Source organism: Ascaphus truei, chromosome 13 (assembly GCF_040206685.1).
Source record: "Ascaphus truei isolate aAscTru1 chromosome 13, aAscTru1.hap1, whole genome shotgun sequence".
In the NCBI taxonomy this organism is placed as follows: Eukaryota; Metazoa; Chordata; class Amphibia; order Anura; family Ascaphidae; genus Ascaphus; species Ascaphus truei.
The window spans coordinates 13,438,072-13,458,288 of NC_134495.1; the positions used below are offsets into that span (position 1 = coordinate 13,438,072).

At 46.1% G+C, this 20,217-nt stretch overlaps 1 protein-coding gene across 2 annotated transcripts; it reads right to left on the bottom strand.

Annotated features, from left to right (window-relative positions):
• Positions 1 to 358: 358 nt before the first annotated feature.
• Positions 359 to 18,966, bottom strand: ANKLE2 (ankyrin repeat and LEM domain containing 2). 2 transcript variants are annotated; one of them, XM_075568591.1, is made up of 13 exons: positions 18,855 to 18,966; positions 13,477 to 13,935; positions 12,779 to 12,994; positions 12,215 to 12,408; positions 11,382 to 11,570; positions 11,145 to 11,267; positions 10,517 to 10,583; positions 9,070 to 9,251; positions 8,089 to 8,195; positions 7,445 to 7,635; positions 5,817 to 6,486; positions 5,360 to 5,491; positions 359 to 3,215 (listed from the first exon to the last, which is right to left on the bottom strand). In XM_075568591.1, the coding sequence occupies exons 2-13, from the start codon at positions 13,922 to 13,924 to the stop codon at positions 2,984 to 2,986; spliced, it is 2,751 nt and encodes a 916-aa protein (XP_075424706.1). In that variant the 5' UTR covers positions 13,925 to 13,935; positions 18,855 to 18,966; the 3' UTR covers positions 359 to 2,983. The 2 variants fall into 2 exon arrangements, with proteins under 2 accessions (XP_075424706.1, XP_075424705.1); XM_075568590.1 differs by lacking the exon at positions 18,855 to 18,966 and adding an exon at positions 17,862 to 18,325.
• Between the last annotated feature and the right edge of the window lie 1,251 nt (positions 18,967 to 20,217).

A 20,217-nucleotide genomic window follows, 5' to 3' on the forward strand; every position in this document is an offset into this window, starting at 1 on the left:
AGCTTTTTCTGCCTGTGTATGTGACATCCCTAGGAGAGTGGGGCCCTTCAACCCTACAGGGATTTTCTCCTGCTATGCTGCCTTAACCCATCTGGGGGTAACTGCAGCTCCGGCCCATCCCAAAAAGGACAAAACATCTTAGTTTTTCCCAACACAACCAGTCCTTTTGCACACGTGTTAGGGCCCTAACTACATCCAGATTGTGCCACTGAAGCGCTTTGTCGGGTGCCAGCACTAAGAGAACAGCGTCAAGGTTATCACAAACATGCAAGCAGAGGTATTTATGTTATTGCTTAAAATGCAGCATTCAATTAACCATGAAATAATTCAATTTCAAAATGAAAGTCTTATAATACAATTGTGTGACAAACTTGTGTACATTTCCTTTATTAACCAGCACATTATTATTATAATTTTTTTATTTTTTTTTTACAGTTAGAGCCATAAATTATATTTAAAACTTGTCAAGATACAGAACAGCGCAACACACGAAAACAGAACGCTGTTGGCACTTTGATTTAAAAAAAAAGTGTAATAGTTACAAGGAAAAAATATATATATTCACATATTAAATACAATATGCCTGATTTCCCTTTTATTTGTGAATACGAGAGACTTAGCGAGTTATTTGTCAAAATTCCTCAGCTGCAAAACCAGGAACAAGAATCTTAAGACTGGTAACTACATTTACTCATCGAGATCCGGTGCAATTCTCTTGCAGCTGGAAGACTGAATAACCCGGTTAGTGTTAAGTAACTTGCAGCAGTTTACTGTTCAGCTTTTTCTGAAACCTTTCTTTGCCAGAGGGAACAACATCAGGGCGATCTAGCAAAGAGGTTTCCATTGTTATTTAAACCTCTTCAGTGCAGCTGAACTACCCAGCTCTGCAAGGGTTGCAGGCTTCAATCCCTAGAAGGGAGTCCTATGAGAGACACGTACTTTGTTTTAGAAAATTAATGCGCAATTGTTAAATGTTGCGCCACTGTAACAAAAGCGGCAACCCCCATTTTGTTTTGGATAGGATCTAGCGATTTCCCAAGCACCGAATCCTTCCATGTTCAGTTCTGGGGACTCCAGAGATAGTTGCCAGTATTACGTTGATTTTATTATAAAAGGTGATTTAAATTTCCATCTAATAGGAAGCTGCATCAAATATTGTGGCTGCCTACTGGGAATACTTATTATTTTGCCAATTAGGCCAAGATTTGACAGCCTGAAACTAGCATGCAGTTCATCTGCAGGTGACACCCCCCCCTCCCCTCCACACGCTTACCATCCTGTAGGGGAAAAAATAAACTGGGATTGCTGCTTGAATATGATAGACGAGTGCACATTTCTAACATACACAAAAAGCAAAACTACTGGCAAGCCTTGTGATTACAGAGGCCTGGGGCAGCGAGAGGAGATCAGTGTGCCCATGTTTATAGAAAATCAGTTATTGCAGGTATTCCATGTGGAAATAGGACATAATCCCTGGTAACAACGCCAAATGTAATCCAACAAAAAAGGAGACTTAAAATAAAAAGTCGCAGTTCATCCAGAATCGTAACAACTGCACGAAAAAGCCGGATACTAACACAGTGTTAAGGGAAACCAGGAAGTGAGGATCACGGTTAAAAAAAAATAAACACAGGGATTTCTTTTATGTGACTCCACACTTGGTTGCAACAAATACAAAATGTCATTAGTGACCAGGACTGGTTTATTCTTTGCTACCCATCAAAAATGTATTTAACTTTTTTTTTTTTTTAACTTTAATACTTGCACTACGAAAAAAATATATATATATTTGAAAAAACATAAAAATATATATTTAAGTCATAAAAAGCCACAAAGATGAATTTAAAATATATCTTACAAAAGACACAAAAATAAAATAAAAAACAAGACACAAAAAAAAAAAAAAAAAAAACTCCAGGCAGCTGCTAAAACATTGAGGGCAATCGGGGGGCTTGTGATAGAGGTGGGAATGGATTGGTTTGCGTAGGGCTGAAATGCTGCATTAGTGCAAAGGTTTTCCGAACCCCACATTAACCACCAAAGTAGCATCGAAGAGCACACCCATTCAATTATCCTCATTAAATATGCAAGTGTTTGCAATACCTTTTTGCATTAAGGCAGGTGCCCAACTCCCATCCTCAGAGGGTCAGGTTTTGAGGATATTCCAGCTTCAGCAAAGGTGGCTCAATTGACAGCCTCTGAGCCAGCTGTGCTGAAGCAGGGATAAATGGGGGGGGGAAGGGGGGAGGGGGAGAGAGGAGATCGGAGGACTGGAGTACCCCTGCATTAAGGAATGCGTCGATTCTACTTGCACATAGGACTATTTTGTGTATTTGGTTGTAGAACTGTCTTAGCACCCAATGTTGTTATTGTTTTAGCTCATTTTCTTTGTTTTTTTGCGGTTTGTATTGTACTAGACAAGTGAGCAGAGATGTACTTTCTTAGCAACATCCCCAGCACCGAGGAAGGTTTTGTAACAGGTTGTAACCCTCTGCTTGTGGAGTGAAGGAGAACCAAGAGCCCTTGACACGTCTGACGGAAACGGTTTGGCAATTATTGCTTCTATGTGCTTCGTGAGACACTAACTAGGCATATACATCACATCTGCAGCAAAACAGACACAAGTGCCAAATAGTGGCGCGTTTCCTGACTCTGACAATTACAGATTAACATTGACGGTGTCACAATGACCGAATTTTAAAAAAAACACCAAATCGAACATCTCACTTTTATAGATTAACCTCTGCCATCCAAGCCTGGATGGAACGAGCAGTCACGTCAAACCTTCTGCCAAGAGTACCCACAAGGAAAGTGCGGCTTCTGCCCCGACATCTTTTTCCACATACTCCAGGTGTGGCAGAGAACAGGTTATCTGCTGGTTAATATGGTGAAGGTTCGCCCCTATGATCAGGTCAATTTGAAGGAGGCAATCACCAATGCGACGCTGTAGGGCGCTGCGTCACAGATGCGACGTGTGCAAGTTCTATATCACCGCGTGGTCGGGGGGATTGCGTAGCCGCAGCAGCTGGATGTGGCTGGCATAAGCTGGGCTGTACCTGCCCGGGCTGCTGTAGTCGGAGGTGTTGATGCATTTCCCTGGGCTGCCTGGTACGGGACTGTGCCGACCGGGAGTAGAGAAAGCGGGGGTCCCGGGAGAACCGGTGCTGAACAGATGGGACTTGCCTCTAAATGACAGAGCTGCAGGACTTGGCCAACTACAGGTGGGGGGGGGGGAGAGAGAAAAGAGACATTAAATGTATAGCGCCGTTGGCTTTGGTAGTCCCTGTGCAAGTTCACATCCATGGAGACCTACACACCCCTGGGATGTACTGCCACGGAGGGATGGAGAGAAAAAGTGCAAGCTCAGATTTCCGACCTCAAAACCCACCAGTGAAAAAGTACAGCACTACCCGAAACATCCCAAATAAAAGGGCAAATACATATGGATTTGTTACACAGCAGAGCCTCTAGCTCCTGTACCTCCCCCCTCTCCTGAACCATTACAAATACAACAAACAAAACTCACCTTAACTCCTCACCTCTGGTACACATCTTTCAAACATGCACTCATCACTCCCATTCTAAAGGAACCCTCACGTGACTCAGCCTCCTCCAACTACCGCCCACTCCTCTCCCCTTTGCCTCCAAGCTACTTGTATGCAACCACTTGACTCTCCAACTCCCTGCAATCTAGTTTCTGTCCTCTACACGTCACTGAGACAGCACTAAGAAAAGTGGTCAATGAACTGCTCACAGCCAAGTCTAAGGGTCACTTCTCCTTACTAATTCTCATGGATCTCTGCTGCCTTCGACATGGTTGATCACCCCTTCTCCTGAACACTCCATAACACAGCCTTCTCCTGGTTCACGGCATACCTATCTAACCGATCCATGAGTTTCCTTCTCTGGTGTCTCCTCTTCACTCCCTCTTTTTGTCGGAGTCTCACAAGGCCCTGTCCTTGGCCCACTGCTCTTTTCTCTACACCACCTCTTAAATTAATACAATATTTGGCTTTCAGCATCTATATGCCAATGAAACCCACATTTAGACCTTCCCTGTCCCACGTCTCCAATTGTCTCTGCAATCTCCTCCTGGATATCTCAGTTACATGAAGCTCAACTTGTCCAAAACAGAACGAATATTCTCCTCCCCCCCCCCGCCCCTTCCACTGCCACCGTTACACCAACGCACACCCTTACGGAGAACACCACCACCATCTCAACACCTCAAGCCTGCTGCCTAGGGGTTATCTTTGACTGATCTCTCCTTCATTCCTCACATTCAGTCCCTCACGAAGTCCTGTTGTCTCCACCGGCAAAATATCGGCAGAATACACCCCTTGTGTCACTCATGATGCAACAAAAATCCTAATCCACCCACGTCCTGCCAACACTACTGCAACCTTTAGTCCTCCTATCACAACGCCAACCCATCCATCCAGACTCCTCTGCCTCCCTCACCGGTACCCTTATCCCTACCCTGGCTTCCCATAATCAGAATAAAATGTAAAACCTTTGTTATGACTTAAAGGTCTTAACAATGATGCTCCCCTCCCACCTTACATCTCAACCCTCCTCCACAAATACACACCTAAACGCCCCCTACGTTCTGCCAACATCCACCTTCCTACCTCTTCACTCTTCTGAAGACTTCGCCAGTGCTGCCCGCTCTCTGGAATTCCCTACCGCGCACCAGACGCCTCAATTTCAGACGTTGGTAAACTCCATGAAAACTCACATTTTCAACAAAGCCTACCTGCCATCCAACTCCCCTCCACCCCCATTGGGAGCAGCTGTGTGGCTTTAATCTCCACCCTATGCAACATTTCCCGCCCCCCTTCCCCATCTGAAACCTTAATTTATTCAGCTCTCAGACTGGGCCATATTCTAACCTGAGCTACACCACATCCTGCAACAAGCAGCCACCTTACCTTCTTGTTTCAAAGTTGTCCCTCATTCCCTTTACATTGCAAGCACTTACAAGCAGGGCCGTCATTACCTGTGTGTGTGTGGTGTGTGCACATGTTTGTTCTCCCCTGTATGGAATGGTTTATGCAATATACATAGGTCTGTACCCCATTGTACCGCCCTGCGGATTATATGTTGGCACGTCACAAACAATCGATAATGGAAAAATCGCTGCACGACAGCTTAACCTGTACTAAACAACTACACAGAGCTGGAAAAGCCCAGGATAAAACGAATTGTAATTGAATAAACAGCAGAATTTGGGATTCTCCCGAGAGAAGACACTTGTTATTTGGGCCCACAGTGACAGCAATATTCTAGTGCATTCCAGGCTGATCTGGTAGGGCACAGGCAGCACAAATAAGAGTTTGTTTTTTGCCCAACTTCATACCTTTGCCGATCAGTACTGGGGTAAGAGAGCACTGCGTGTATCCACTTGGAAATACCAGGGTATTTATGTGCATCAAGCTCCACACTTTCCACGGCTGATAAAACATCAACGTCAAGTTTAGAAGGCTCTTCCCTGAAATAACAAAGGGCCATGAATAGACATGCGAATCCTCCACACCGGAACACATTGCAATATGGTCATTCTTCATCTTTATTGCCTGCAGCAGCAAATACTACCAAATGTACTATGTGAGCTTATGATAAAATGTCAATAAGTACACACTTTTGTACAACTCCTGGCCAAGTGGCAATGTAGATAATTAATCCTTGCCCAGGTATTTATAATCTAGTTACCAACATATAAGGGCACAGGGATTTAAGGTCACAGGTCTGGCCGGGGATATTCCCTTAGAGACAAGTCTACTCCTCCACCAAACCACCCATCAGTGCCAACGTACCCCAGCAGGAAATGCACCCGTGTGCTTTGGTTCCTGGGGGGAGTCTTCATGACAAATCGTTGGGTGGGAGAAACGGAAGAGGAGGCACATGTAGGTGACAACTTGGTGCTGCTCTCTAGTGGTGAAGCGTTGTCCTGCAGGCTGAGCTCTGGCAGCAGCTGCTCAACTTCTGGCACCCTGGAACGCGATGTCCTTGTTGTGGCCTCACCAGGGAGCGAGTCCTCATGTCCCTTAGAAATGGTCACCTGGCTCAGCCTTTGAGCTATTGCTCCCTCGTCCCTACAAGGCAAGGCCTCATTGCTCGGCATCTCCTTGCCGTCTTCCTTTGGCTCGGACACCGACAGTTTCTCAAACTCTGCCATGAGATTGGAGACTGGCGACAGCAGTCCTTTCTCCAAACCCTGCAGGCGCCCTCCGTCTCCGGGAAGGATCCGGTCATTGCACAGTGGGCTGCAAAAGCCAGGTTTGGCCCCGTTCTGGTAGAGGTTGCTGGGAAGGGTGGAGGTGTCCATGATGCACTCTGGCATGGCGATGGTGTCTCCGGAGGCTGGTAGGAGGCTGTGCTTCAAAGCTGCGTTCTGACGGTTTTTGATCTCTTCAAGACTCATGTCTTCTTCGTCGTCCAAAAACGCCCCGACCGAAATGGAATTACAACACTTTTTGCTTTTGCCTGTTAGACATAGAGGGGAACAGCCAAAGTTAACAGATCTACGCTGTGCATAATGCAAGTTTGGGCAAACAGGACGAGAGAAAATACTTTTGAATGGGTGCACTCCTGCAGGAGTCTCACGTGAGTGAGGTAGTGCTTCAAATTGTTAATCAGATATTAACAGACAGATCCATGCATACATACCAGATCCATTAACTGAAGGACAAGTCTCAGTTTAGAGCGCGCGTTTCTTATCTACTGTTTCTATAATGCAAGTTAATCCATCAAAGCTCCTATCAAAGTTAGGAGATTTCCATCTCCTGATAGGAGACAGACCGTAGAATTTGCATCACCCAATTAGGTACATATGGTGAAACTGGCAGTCGGTGGAATTCGCAACAAACTTTCACTGATATAGTTTGGCTTTCCTTATTACCCAATTAAATAAAAGCCAGATATAATTAATTTCATTATAAAAAAAGGGCTTTATATGGATTAAAACGGCAACTAAAAAAAAAAAAAATTATATACATATTTGTTTTAATATATGCAGCCTGATTACTTTAATTGAGAACTAATTACTTAAGCTGCCGATCGATTCCTTCTTCCGGAATCGATCAGCAAAGATTCTGCTTCTCAGGGTTCACTAAATGGCTGCCTTTCATTTGCAAATCAATCTTTCAGTCAGTATAACTCAGCAGCTACAATGTATCCTTATATGACTACGGCAACATTATCTATTGTTACAGTTTGCAGCTCAGTTTGCAGGGGGGGGGGGAGAAAATTAGGATATTTCTTGGATTGCACCTTTAAAAAACAGTGATAACAGAATTCATGCCCTATTTCTAGTGGCGACATCTGCCAGCGTAGCATGAAAGGGTTAAGCTGCCCGAGACCTACAAACGCATTGAAATAATTTGTTAAAAGAGTCACAGCCACGCCGCTTCTGCGCCCTCCTGGGAGGCCAGGTCCCACCCACCTGCGGGGGGCGGCGTTTTGTATTTGTTACAGGTCTCGTGGTCCGGTTCCTGCCGCGTACTTTCGCTCGCCTCACTCCTGCTCAGATATTCCTCCAGCTTCTCCAGGCCTTCCGGGCACGAAAGGTCGGTAAAACAGGACAGGAAGTCCCAATACTCCACCCATGGGACATCAAACTGGTGAGCCAGCTGCCTGCAAGGAACACACCGTGGAATGGTTCTTTTCTTGAGCAAACAATGTGACAAGTCAAACAAAAAGGAAGCGACAGACTATGTAACCAAGTAACCCCCATTTAGAGTGTAAGCTTCTGAGACAACCTCCTAATCCAGGGCTGGACAACTGCAGTCCTCAAGGTCAGGCTAAGGATATCCTATAGTCTATGACTGAGCCACCTGTGCTGAAGCAGGGATAACCTTAAAACCTGACCTGTTGGCGGCCCTTGAGGACTGGAGTTGCCCACCCCACCAAATCCGTTGTATTAAATGAATACCAATGGTGTTTGCCACATTGTTATTTCAGCACTGCACCTATGGCTGGGATTCATCAAGCTGCCTGATGGTGTGATCACCACTAGATAAATCCAGGACAGTGTTCGTTACCCATTGGCGCTCGTGTTCGGGTGAATGGGAGGGTACTTTCTCTCACCTTCCCACTCTCTCTGCTCCTCTCTCGGGATCAGTTTTCCGGACATTGTGGAAGAAGCCGGCCCTCTCCCGTGGTGGGGTTTTCCACTCCCTTCTGAAATCCTCCGCCTGAGAGCACAACAAACACCACCCCCCCCCCCAAAAAAAAATGTTTCAGAAATGTTTGCAGCCTACTAAATAGATCTAAACAAAATGTAAAAAAGTACTAACGTATATGAAAAAAAAAAAAAAAAAGTTTAGTTTTGGGCTCTCTCTAAAATGGCAAATTTATTTAAATATTGACTTTGACATTCAAAGCCCTATATGACCAGGGCCCAGCTATCACAGATGACGGACTACTAACAGTTCCCAGAATCTCCTTGACTTGCTTTGGGGCCGGAGATTTTAGCCACGCTGCTCTCACCCTGGAACAGTCTCACAGTTCGAGAGCTCCCCTCTTGGAACCTATACAAACAGGCTCAGGACCGACCTGGTTACCCAGGCATTTAATTAATGACCCACAACCTGTCCGGCATTGAATAGCTACAGCACTGTCCCATCTGTCCTTGTGTTTGGTCCCTTATAACCTCAAATGTTTTCTTTTCCCCCTTTTTTTGTAACTTAAGTGCCAAGTCCCATTGGGAGAAAAGCGCTATATAAAGTTATTATTAATATTATTATATGCGCACAGGACGCAGCAATGCAAAATTAGGGGAAGAGTTATCAAACTGGTTTTTAGAAAATTAAAGGAAAATCATTTGTAAAGAGGCCTCAATATTTCTTTAAAAAGCGAGTGATTAGGGAAAAAATCAAAACATCAATTTATAAAGGAAAGAAAGTTCTGGATCAAATAAGACAGCAGCCTGCACTTTTAACCTATACAAGAAGCACCAAGTGATGAAGATTTTTCCCTGCCGAAGTTGTTACAATATTACAGCGACTTCCTCGCACATGTGGGAATTTCAGGACAAGGGTGATGGGAAATAGAAAGCGTTAAGCTCACCTTGGAGGGGCTCATCGGACCAGCGAATGCTCTCACTGCTAGCAGCGGATCTTTGGGGCTGCCACAGAACCTGGTCAGGCCGGGCTGGAAGAGCAAATCCGGCTTCTCTGGCGACCATGGGGCTCCGATGACTGGGAAGGAGGAGTTATCCTCGGCGCGCAGGAGCGGGACGTAATAATGACCTGGACGAGACCGGACATTTGTTCACACGCAGACAGTAAAACACAGCGAAGCCAATGCGGGGCAAGATCTGAGGGCGGGGCGAGATCTGAGGGCGGGGCGAGATCTGAGGGCGGGGCGAGATCTGAGGGCGGGGCAAGATCTGAGGGCGGGGCAAGATCTGAGGGCGGGGCGAGTTTGAGGAAGACCTGAAACTCTTTAGCGTTTTACAGTCCAAGAGATGTAAATGATTGGCAAGTTCAAGGGCAATCCTGCAATGTACTGCCAGCCAGCAGAACGGCTAGTGGTAGCCAGGGCCACCGAAAGGGGGGGGAGCTGGGACAAGAAGTGTCCCGGGCACAGAGGCTGCGGAGGACCTGGCTGCCGCCGTGCCCGGCTCTCCCTCACTGACCCACGCAGAGTTTCTGACGCTGGTGGGCGCCGGTCCTCTGACGGCAGCACACGCCGGAAACAAGACGGGCTCAGCTTCTGCCGCGCACCGGCATCAGAAGCTCGGCATGGGACAGTGTTAGTGAGGGAGGCCTGCAGCAGGGGAGACCCAAGGACCGGCCAGAGGCCGGAGACCAGCCCCAAGGTAGGTAAAGTTTGGATTTTTTTGGTGCGTTTTTATTTTTTTATAATTAATAGTTATAGTTAATATTTATTTGGGGGGGGGGGTTGGTATGTATTTTGGGAGAGGTTTTTTTTGGGCATGTATTTGGGGGGTGAGGAGGGTATTGTCATGTATTTAGGGAGTTTTTTTGTTTTTGTTTTTAAGTATTTGGGGAGTATGATTTTTTTTTGTATGTATTTGGAGGTGTGGGGGGTTGTATATATTTGAGGGGTGGGGTTTTTTGGTATGTGTTTTGTGGGGGGAGGGAATAAGTGAGGAGGGGGATTGAGTGAGTGGGGCAATTGATGGGGGGAGAGTGAAAGGAGAGGGGGTGTAAGTGGAGGTGATGGAGGGAGTGAGGAAGAGGGAGTAAGATTAGGGAGAGAAATCCATGCGAGGCGGGGGGAGGGATGGAGTGACAGTTGGGTAATTGATTGAGGGGGGGAGGAGAGTGAGGGGGGTGATTGAGGAAGAGGGAGCGAGACGGAGGGGAGAGAAATACATAGGAAGAGGAGGAAATAGAGGGGGCTTGAGAGGTGTGAAATGGAGCTCGCAAGACCGCCAACACGGGGTGGGGGCGCACCGGTCGCAACTGGTCCTGGGAAACCGCTCTGCGGCCCTGGTGGTAGCCGAAAGATACCCCGCAGTGGAAACCCATCCTCATGCGGCACAAACCTTTCAGATATTCTCGGATCCGGGATTTCAATTCCGCCGATTTATTTTTGCTTCTTTCGCAGATCACCTGTGTGCAGAACGTTTAAATGTTTTAGAAAAGCAGAACAAACACTCCGCACCTCGCATTACTGTATCGTGCCAGCTTCAGAGAAATGACAATATTTTATAAAGTGGTTTGCTATGTTCCGGACGAGTCCGGCAATGTGACTGGCTGCAGCAGAATATTTAACGAGTCTCCAAGCTCAAAACCTAAATGAGTATAAGGAAAACCTGTCTAATAGATGCTAAACCTGTGTTAGAGGGAGGTTAGGGGGGCGTACCTCCTTCAGAGTATACTCAAACTTGTATTATAGGGGGACAACTACTTACCTCCTCTGGAGCATGCTCATACCAAGATTATAGGAGAGGGGGCGGGGGCGAGACTTACCTCCCCGAGGTATGCCCATACTTATATGGGGGTGGGGAAGGAGAGACTTACCTCCTCCGGAGTATGCTCATACGTATATTATAGGGGGAAGACTTACCTCCTCCTGGGTATGCCCATACTTATAGGGGGAAGGGGAGGGGGAGACTTACCTCCTCCGGGGTATGCTCATACTTATAGGGGGAAGGGGAGGGGGAGACTTACCTCCTCCGGGGTATGCTCATACTTGTTCTTAGAATTTTTTATAATGTCTGGATGGGAGCTCAGCACGTTCACCATCTCTGCGTTGCCGAACTTGCAAGCGAAGTGCAGAGGAGTATCAAATCCCTAAGGAAGATCACAACACAAAAAAAGGTTCAACTGTTTTTTCGGAGGCTTGTTTCCTGCCCCTGGCGAGGCTCGTGCACCCCGCTTTTCTTCAGCGCTCGCCGGGAGGGTTACCATTTTATCGGGGGTGTTGAGATACAGATCCACGATGTAGCGGATGCGTTTCTGCAGCATGAGCGCGCCGTCATCTGGGTACATGAGACGCATAAACTCTGGGTTCTCCAAGGTGTCCAACACCAGCTGGCAGATCCCAGGCTGGTTCTCCTTGGCAGCCACATGCATAACATTGTATCTGCAACCTTCCTGCAGTGGCAAAAACCTCAGTCACTTCTAATACAAGAAGATTGCATACTTCCTTAGGAATGCTGCAGCCAGAACAGGCTTACATAAGCGATTGCAACACAATCACTGCAGATGGGTAGGGATTGTATTATTGCGTTACCAATAACTGCTCTATTCCCATATTACTTCCCTCTCTATGTCCTATTTCTGCTTTGAACCCACAGGGCTTCCTGGTTCCAGTCCTACACATTCTTTAAATCCATTCACATATACCACCTAACCCACTACTCTACAAATCCTATTTAATGCTGGAGAAAGGACATACAAAATTAGGATATGCTTAACACCTTTCAGGGATACTGCAGATTTACCCTGCTTACATACACAGTACTTCAGCCAAGAATGGAACACACTGTTTTTACTTTGTGCCCTATATTTGCAGATTTTAAAATATTGGGCAAGAAAATTATTATTGGAGACCATGTACCGGAACGGGTTTGGGGGGGGGGGGGGGGGGGGGTTCACAATATGTAATCAGAACCAGCAAGAAACATTCTGCTCTCTACGACCAACTGATGGAACTCTGCTCTATAAACGGAATACATACAACAAGGAATATTAAAATCAGAGCAGCACAAGATCTGTGCGTGCGCGAGGCGTCCCACCTGTACCACAGTTGGGTTGTCGCCGGAGCCTATGAGATAACGTGGGTTACTCCAAATCAAATCTGAAAAGGTGGCTAGGTCGCCTTTCTCCACAGCCTTCCGCAGCTTTGCCGTCAGGTCTTGTGTCCTGGGGCTTTTGAAGCTGTTCGCTTTCTCTTTGTTAAGACTTTCCACCTCTGGAGAGGAGGCTCCATCTATTTCAAAATAGAAGACGTGTCTTAATAGGGGTGACCTCAGACATGGGACAGTGCAGACTCCATCCCAAAATACAAGACATTTAAAAACAATAAACAAAAGGTTTTAAAAAGTCAGAAGTGAGCTGCTTTGAGGCATGATCCCCACATAAAATCAAAGTACCCTCAACAACAAAAACAAGCAGAATTAGATTCTCCTTTGAAATCTAATGCACATTGGAGTCCGCAAAAGTCATTACTTTTTAGTGGATGAAATGGCATTTGCTACATTTCAAAGAAAAGATGGAAACATCTCTAATAGCACAGCATAAAATGTGCAGCAAAAAAGTCCTTTAAATAGCGGATCTGAAGAAGCTTATGAGATACCGACCATAATTATGTCCCAGTTCACTCCTCAGAAGAGCGGGTCCGAGTTTCACAGGTGACGGGGACACTGAAGACTTGGTGGGTGACGGGTAGTAGTCACATATTCCCCTGGCAAACTTCTCGGCGTCCTCCCTGGAGGGGAAAGCCTTGAACCTTGAGCCCTTCATCATCTTCACAACCTGAAGAGCTTCTTTCTTGTCCACGTAAATGTGGACCTTTTCTGCAACAGGACAAAAACAGGGTTTTAGTCCCAGGTAAATGGCAGAATCGGTTAGTGTGTGTGTGCATGCACCTAATGTTTATACAGTTCACACTTAAGGATTATACATGCGCATTAAATATATTCTTAACTCCTCTATTGCATCACAATACCTTGCACACCCACCTTTAACAAAGTGGTATTTTTAGGAACTGGCGGAATATTACAAAACAGGAATCAGCGATCATTCAAGTTGTGTATGCGTTTGTCTTTTAGGCTCTGATTACTATGAAGAAATCTTACAATCTGAAGCCACATCACCTTTAATGTGTAGGTTCTCATTTATATGCACAAATTGTTCAGTACAGCTCATTTAATTCACTTTGAAGATTTTTAATTTGGCACATCAGCTTTGTTATAGGTTGGTTGCATGCAACAGCGGCGCAGGATTGTAACACCACATCACTGTTGTAGAAGTTTGCTTTAAAAAGAAGCCAACTTACCATTTCTAACTAGGATGTCGTCATACACTGGGCAAATGCCATAGTACAGAGATGGGTCCTTAGAGGGGGTCTGGATGTAGCTCTGAGAGTCATTAGCAGATCTCCCGGTGGCCGCAAAACACTCACTGGTTAGAGCTGCATCTTCTTCTGGTGGGTTCAAGCCAACGCTGTACCCAAAGTCCCCATCTTCCGAGCAGTTTGCTCTGCTGCCTCTGATGCTGCTGGCACAGCGTGTGTGTTGGCTGTCACCAGCTGCTGCATTTCCATCGGATGGATTTAAAGTCTCCAAGTCCACCCCTTGCTGCTCCAGCAAAGCACGAGCTAGTTTCTTCTCAAAAATGAACCTGGTGGTGGATGTGATTGGCCCGCATGTGAGTCCGGCCTTCAATATCTCTTCTCGGAGCCCGTCTGGGTCTAGGAGCTTCAGTTGGCTGAGGATTTTGTCCATGCTCTGCTCCACTGGAAGGAAGATGAGATGGACAGGTTAGTGACTCCCACGTACGCCACCCCTAATATTGTACTGCATTCAGGAAAGGCGAGATATAGGAGATATACGTCATGTTAGAGCTCAATACTACGGTGTTAAAGCTCATTTCTGTCATGTATGCTGCTTTTACTTCTAGGCTCTCAGCTAAGAAGCACGAGGCTTCCATTTTTCTTAATGGGGGCTAGGTGGAGATATTAAGCAAAGAGTTCAAATAGCCACCTTCTCACAGTACAACCTGGGATAGAAAGTATGCGGTGTGTGGGGGTACATGCTTTTTAAGTGAAACATGTGTTTTGTCACAGAAATTGTATTTGTGATGTTCTTACTTCAATGAAAGATTTGAATATAATTTATTTTATTTGTGTTGAAATTTCCATACTATCACTTGGAATACATGATATTGACTTATGATAACTATAGTAAGATACATATATTTTGGATGAAAAGTATATAAATGCCGTTACTCAAGTCTTTCATTCAATGTAAAATCATAAAAATCAAAATAATCAGTGACAAAATGCAAAGAAGTTTGACTTTGAAAGCGTGTGCTTGGCACCCCTTGTTTTTTTGATAATCATTACAGTTACTATATTATATTAATCTATATACGATTCATGTGTTCTATGTTTAAACACCTTGCATCTTTTCCACTTCTGTTTGTTTTTATGATACATTTCTAGATGTTTGCGATTTGCACTTGTATATTTATACTCACTGGGAATTCCTCTAATAGCAGTGTTCCTTTTGTTTGTTTGTGTATGTGTACACAGACCAGAGGGGTATGTGTTTTTTTTTTTCCTTGGGTCTGCGCATGCGTGAGGAACACGTCACTTCCGTTACACACTTTCGTAACCATGAAGATTTGCAGGTGCCACTAAAGAAGTTTCACTTCAAAAGTCAAAAGATGCCTCTAAAGATCACAAAAAGTCTGAGTGTTGGTGGCATCTTACATCTACAACACAACAAACCACATAACTATTTCCTCTGAAGCACACAAGTGTGAGTCAAGTGTTGCTAAGCCGCCGTTTCGATTAAATACAAATAATTGTAGCCGTGTTTTCCAGGGCTGAGAAGGGTATTGCTCCGCTTTCTGGAAATTCAATGCTGTGACCTAATGCTGTGTAATATCCCTGAAGCAGAACTGCAAATCATTGTGGAAATGAGGCCTTATGCAAAGATACAAGATGGTGGTACAAGATGGAGCATCCTGCTCCTAAAAGTAAGCCGGTCAAACACTCGTACACCCTGGGTGTTGTCGAATTGTTTAGGGTGTGCACCTCAGGCTCTTCTTGCAGCAAACAGTTAAAGCATTTTGCTGCAAAAGATGTATACATACAGCATGTCTTTGACGCCCAGATATAGGTCACTAGTTAACATGCAACAAGATACTCTACCAAAAGAATAAAGCCAGCCACTCAGTTGGAGCAGTTGCAAACAAAAGGGTTTCATTACTGTGCTACCTTGGGCGACTGCAAAAGACCACCAATGCCTCTGGCAACCAATACGTTAAACAGGTGGCGTTTTCGATTTTTATCAGAACTTTGAGTATATCTGTGCAGCTTTCACACTTGAAATTATTCCCCCTACAAATCAGCATTGCTCAAATTACTACGCGGTTTATGCAGTGCCTGCAAATCTTGCCTTTCTAATCCCTTACCACCCAAAGCCACATGGCACGATTCCAGATTTACCCAGGTCAAGAGAAAATGCTACCAGGTATAAAACTCCCTGCAAAGAAAGTACTGGTGGTGGTAACAGAACCAATTACAGACACTCATGGCACCAAACAGCCGTTACAGGAATCCAATGTTAGCTGTAGCGCCAAATCTGATTATTTTGCCATTTCCAAACAGATGGTTTAACTGACATTTTGGGATGAGATTTCTGCCACGACATGTTTATAAACTAAAAAAATATCTCCTTTCTGCGACTCATTCTTGGGAACTTTGCTGCATTCCTTCTTTGGATGGACGAAGTCGGTGCCAGCATACATTTTCCGTAACACAGCCGGTCACAAAAAGGGACGTTTATTTTACTTGGGATTAAATAGAAGTCATAAGTGTTATGTTAGAGTTTGTTCCAACTACATTGCAAATTTTAAAAGGACACTGCAGTGCTGCTCAATGAGCGTTTACCGCACAGGATCTACAGTAATCTGTAAGTGTGCTGTCAACATATGTATGCAGTTAAAACTTAATAAGCAAGAGTAAGGTTGAAATTCAATACACAGTAGAAGTACAGGAGTCACCCTGTAAAAAGAACTATCGGGGACAAGAAAATCTATCAACTTGTTTGCAGCAAAAAGCAGGAGTAAGGCCTCGTTCAGGGTGCCCGCTACGCGACGTGCGCGCGCCCGTCCAAAACAAAAGTATTTAAAGCCAATCAGTTGTCAGGGTAAAAGCTACCTTGTCGCCAAAGAACGGAGTTGACGCTTGCTACAGTTTGCATAAACAACTCAAGTTGTTTTTTCAAGCTGCAGCAGCGTCAGTGGTACTTCGGCAGCCAATGAAATCATTCTTGAAAATTATTTTAACAGCACAACACCCATCCCTAAGCTGAGGTCTGTAGCCCCGCCTCCTCAACACTAGCAAAGGTCTGCTGGGGATGATGTGCGCACACCACCCACAGCAGACCGATGCGCGCACGCGCGAAAGTGCGCCCTCCACCTCCTGTCTCTGCCACCCTGAACAAGTCCTAAAGCTGCAAATCACACAGAGTATAACATATACACATTGCTCCAATGATTCAGCATCAACAAGACCATTAAAGTGTGAAGAAGCCTATTTGGTTCTTCATACAGAGTTTGTGTCTCAGAATATTAGTGACTAACTGCTGAAGGACACAAGCAAGGTCATTACAGTCTATATAAAAGGCCTATAATAAAAGGTCTAAAACTCATTAAGCACTTGCACAAGCCTCACCACATTAGCACTAGAGCTGAAATCCAGTGATAAACTCCCTTTGTAAAATGAATCCTTCACGTCACATCTAAACTCTTAATAGTTCTAGGATGCATCTGTTAAATGTAATACAAATACCTCCCTCTGTCCCCAGCACTGTTATTTCAATGTGGAGATGAAATGTAAAGCTCATAAAAGCAATTGATACGGTGGAAAAGTGGCAGGTCAACATTAAGCACCTTTGAGTCACTCCAAGAACTTTGTTTATTGCATTTTTCTACAGCAAAACTGGGCCTGAATTGAGTGAAGGTACTAGGCCAGGGTTTACATTTAAAAGATTTGCAAGAGTTAGGCCTCGTTCAGGGTGCCAGCTGCAGGACTCGGAGGGAGGGCATGAGGGAGGCAGTGCTGCAGTTTGCTGGGCGATCTGTGTTTATCCCCCAGCAGACTTTTCAGCGTTGGGGAGGGGGCGGGGTTACACACAGCAGGGTAAGTATCGAGGTTGCAGTCATGAAGATTTCATTGGCTGCCTAGGTCCCTGTGACGCTGCTGCAGCTCCAAAAAACGAAATTTTCGTTTATTGAAACTGTAGTCAGCTTCAACTCCTGGCTTCGGAGACAGGGCGGTTGCTACCCTGACAACCAGTATTCAAATTGAATACTTTGTTTCTCACGGCAGCACGCACAGCAGCACGCCATCCCTCCGAAGCCAGCACCCTGACCGAGGCCTTACTGCCGGCAATGCACTGCTTTGCCAATGTGCATCCTCTGCAGCCTTAGAAAACTAAAACATTTTTATAAATGGGTTGGACATCTGGGTTCTCCGTGAAGAGCTACTGTATATAACAGCGCAAGAGAAGCGACTGAATACAAGGTGATAGAAAACAGTTATCCAGTGTGAAACATCACAGAGCCATCTCAGTTTGGCAGCTGGACTGTCACACACTGTATACAAATATAGGTTATATGAAAGGAGTGTTGCTGAAGCAGTCTCCTCACCTAGCAGCATCTCCTGGCCAGGCTGTGGGAAGACGTGAGGCGGCTCGGAGTGAGACCGCTGGCCGTGTCTCCTCTCTGCCAGGCGGAAAAGCCAACCCACCAACGCCACCAACACACAGGCCAAGAGAGCCGGCCACCCCCCCACAGAGTCCCAGCTGGACAGGATCCCGGACAGCGGCATGTCTGACAGCACCAGCCACAGGGTCAACAGATGGTCACACTTTGTACAGCACACACTCCCACACAACTCTTCTCTAAATGACCACCTGCCTGTCCCAGTGTCTCTCGCACTTAACTGCCCACTTCTCTTACCAGGCAAGTTCTCTCTTACGAGGAGGGTTCTCTCAAATCCCCAGCTGTCTGCCTCTCTCCCCCCACCTCTCTAATCCGAGATGCCACTTTCATGAACTCAAGCTCACTTTCTCACCCGGACTGCCTAATGACCCTCTGCCTCTTGTGCCCCCTACCCCAGCTCTTGTGCCCCCTACCCCACCTCTTGTGCCCCCTACCCCACCTCTTGTGCCCCCTACCCCACCTCTTGTGTCCCCTACCCCACCTCTTGTGCCCCCTACCCCACCTCTTGTGCCCCCTACCCCACCTCTTGTGCCCCCTACCCCACCTCTTGTGCCCCCTTCCACTCTTAGTTACCTATTCTCACCAAGTTCTCTTCTGCCCCTCTCCACCTATCTTGACCCGTCTCCCTTATGCCTCCTCTACCTGTGTTGCACCCTGCCGTCTTTCCCCTTCTCCTTATTGCCCCTGCTGTATCTCTTCCCCCTCTCGTTATTGCCCACTCTGTGTTGCCCCTTGCCGAATCTCTTTGCCCCTTCCCCGCTTGTGTTGCCCCCTGCTTTTATCTCTCCCCCCTCTCTCCTTAATGCCCCTGTCTTTTCTCTTCCCCCCCTCTCCCGGTCACAGTCACTCCGCGCTGGGCCTCGTTCGGTGCACGGTAACAGCTCCCGCTACGGATGCCGACTCGGGCCTCACAGTTACCTCCTCCGCCTTTATATGAAGGATCCACCCGAGGCCACGGCGCAACACGCCTGCGACACTTCCGGTCCCGCGAGGACCCCGCCGTCGCCAGGCAACGGGTCTGCCCTCGGCGAGCCTGAGAGATCTGACTCCCCCCCATCCCCCTACACAACTACTGACCCCCCACTCACTTAAACTGCAGTTGCCATATCAGCCACCTCTCTCCTGTGGGAATCAGTGTGTAATGTCATCCTTGCTACTCAAAGACGTATGGAGAGATGCATGCTGGGTATTACCTGGCCAAAGAGCTGACTATCTAAATGCTATGTTGGGAGGGTTACAGACACAACATGAGTACAATTACAGGCAGGGAGGTCAAGGGTCTTACCATATATGCCTTGTTTGTCTCACACAGTGTTAGGCCGCGCTTATAGTGCCGGCGACGCGACCGATGATGTCACCCATTGCCGTCGCCATTGCGATAGTTATATTTCAAATGTAGGCGACGTTGCTGGCTACAAGGCCAGCGACGTCATAAAGGGGGAAGGCAGGGGGACGGAGAAGCTCCTGTTTAGCCGCAAGGGGAGACCGTCGCCGGAAAAATAAAATAACAGTGACTACCAGATTTTTTGTAGCGCCGTCGCGTGCACTATAAACGCCGCCGAAGGCGACAATGCATTTGTTTTGACGCGACGGTCGTGTCGCCGGCACTATAATCGCAGCCTTACTGTCCTCCCTCCCACGCAGTACTGCGCTGCGTAATATGTTGGCGCCATACACTTAATTGAGCAGGGCGAGATTTTTCGTGCACTGTTGTTTGTGTAATTCAGGCGCTTTTTTAGGGATGAACAAGAAATTCCATCAAGTAATTGTTAAATTATTAGGACATCAAGCTGGAAAACTGACCCGAGGAGTGTTGAGTTTTTTTTCTACATCATTTCTATATTTAAAGCCAAATTAGGTATTGCATTTTAACCTGACTAACCTTAAAACTCGCCTCACAAATCAAGCATCCCAATAGCCGGCACTCATGTCTATTGTCCCACACCCACAATCACTCCTACCAACCATTGTGACCAAGCACTGAAATCTACAGCACTTATTCCCTCACCTGCTGTCTCTGTAACTCTCCCATCATACCACTTAGATTGTAAGCTCTTCGGGGAAGGGATTTCCTTTCCTATTGTCTGATTTTGCTGCGGTTATTGTATTATTATAATTCCCTGTACTGTATTCTTTGTGAAGCGCTGAGTACACTTTTGGCGTATATAAATACAGATATACATACATACATATTGCAGTTAGGATTTTAAATGATGTTTTCTTTGCGGAGCGTTTTGGTGACTTTCACCTTACAAAAACTCCACTGGGACCAGTGTGTGTC

Coding starts and splice junctions, on each gene's coding strand:
- ANKLE2 (XM_075568590.1), bottom strand. CDS start 18,042: ATGCCGCTGTCCGGGATCCTGTCCAGCTGGGACTCTGTGGGGGGGTGG. Junction 5,492..5,816: donor CGGGTGCATTTCCTGCTGGG/GTACGTTGGCAC, acceptor TTGTTATTTCAG/GGAAGAGCCTTCTAAACTTG. Junction 3,216..5,359: donor CCCAGTACTGATCGGCAAAG/GTATGAAGTTGG, acceptor CCCCACCTGTAG/TTGGCCAAGTCCTGCAGCTC.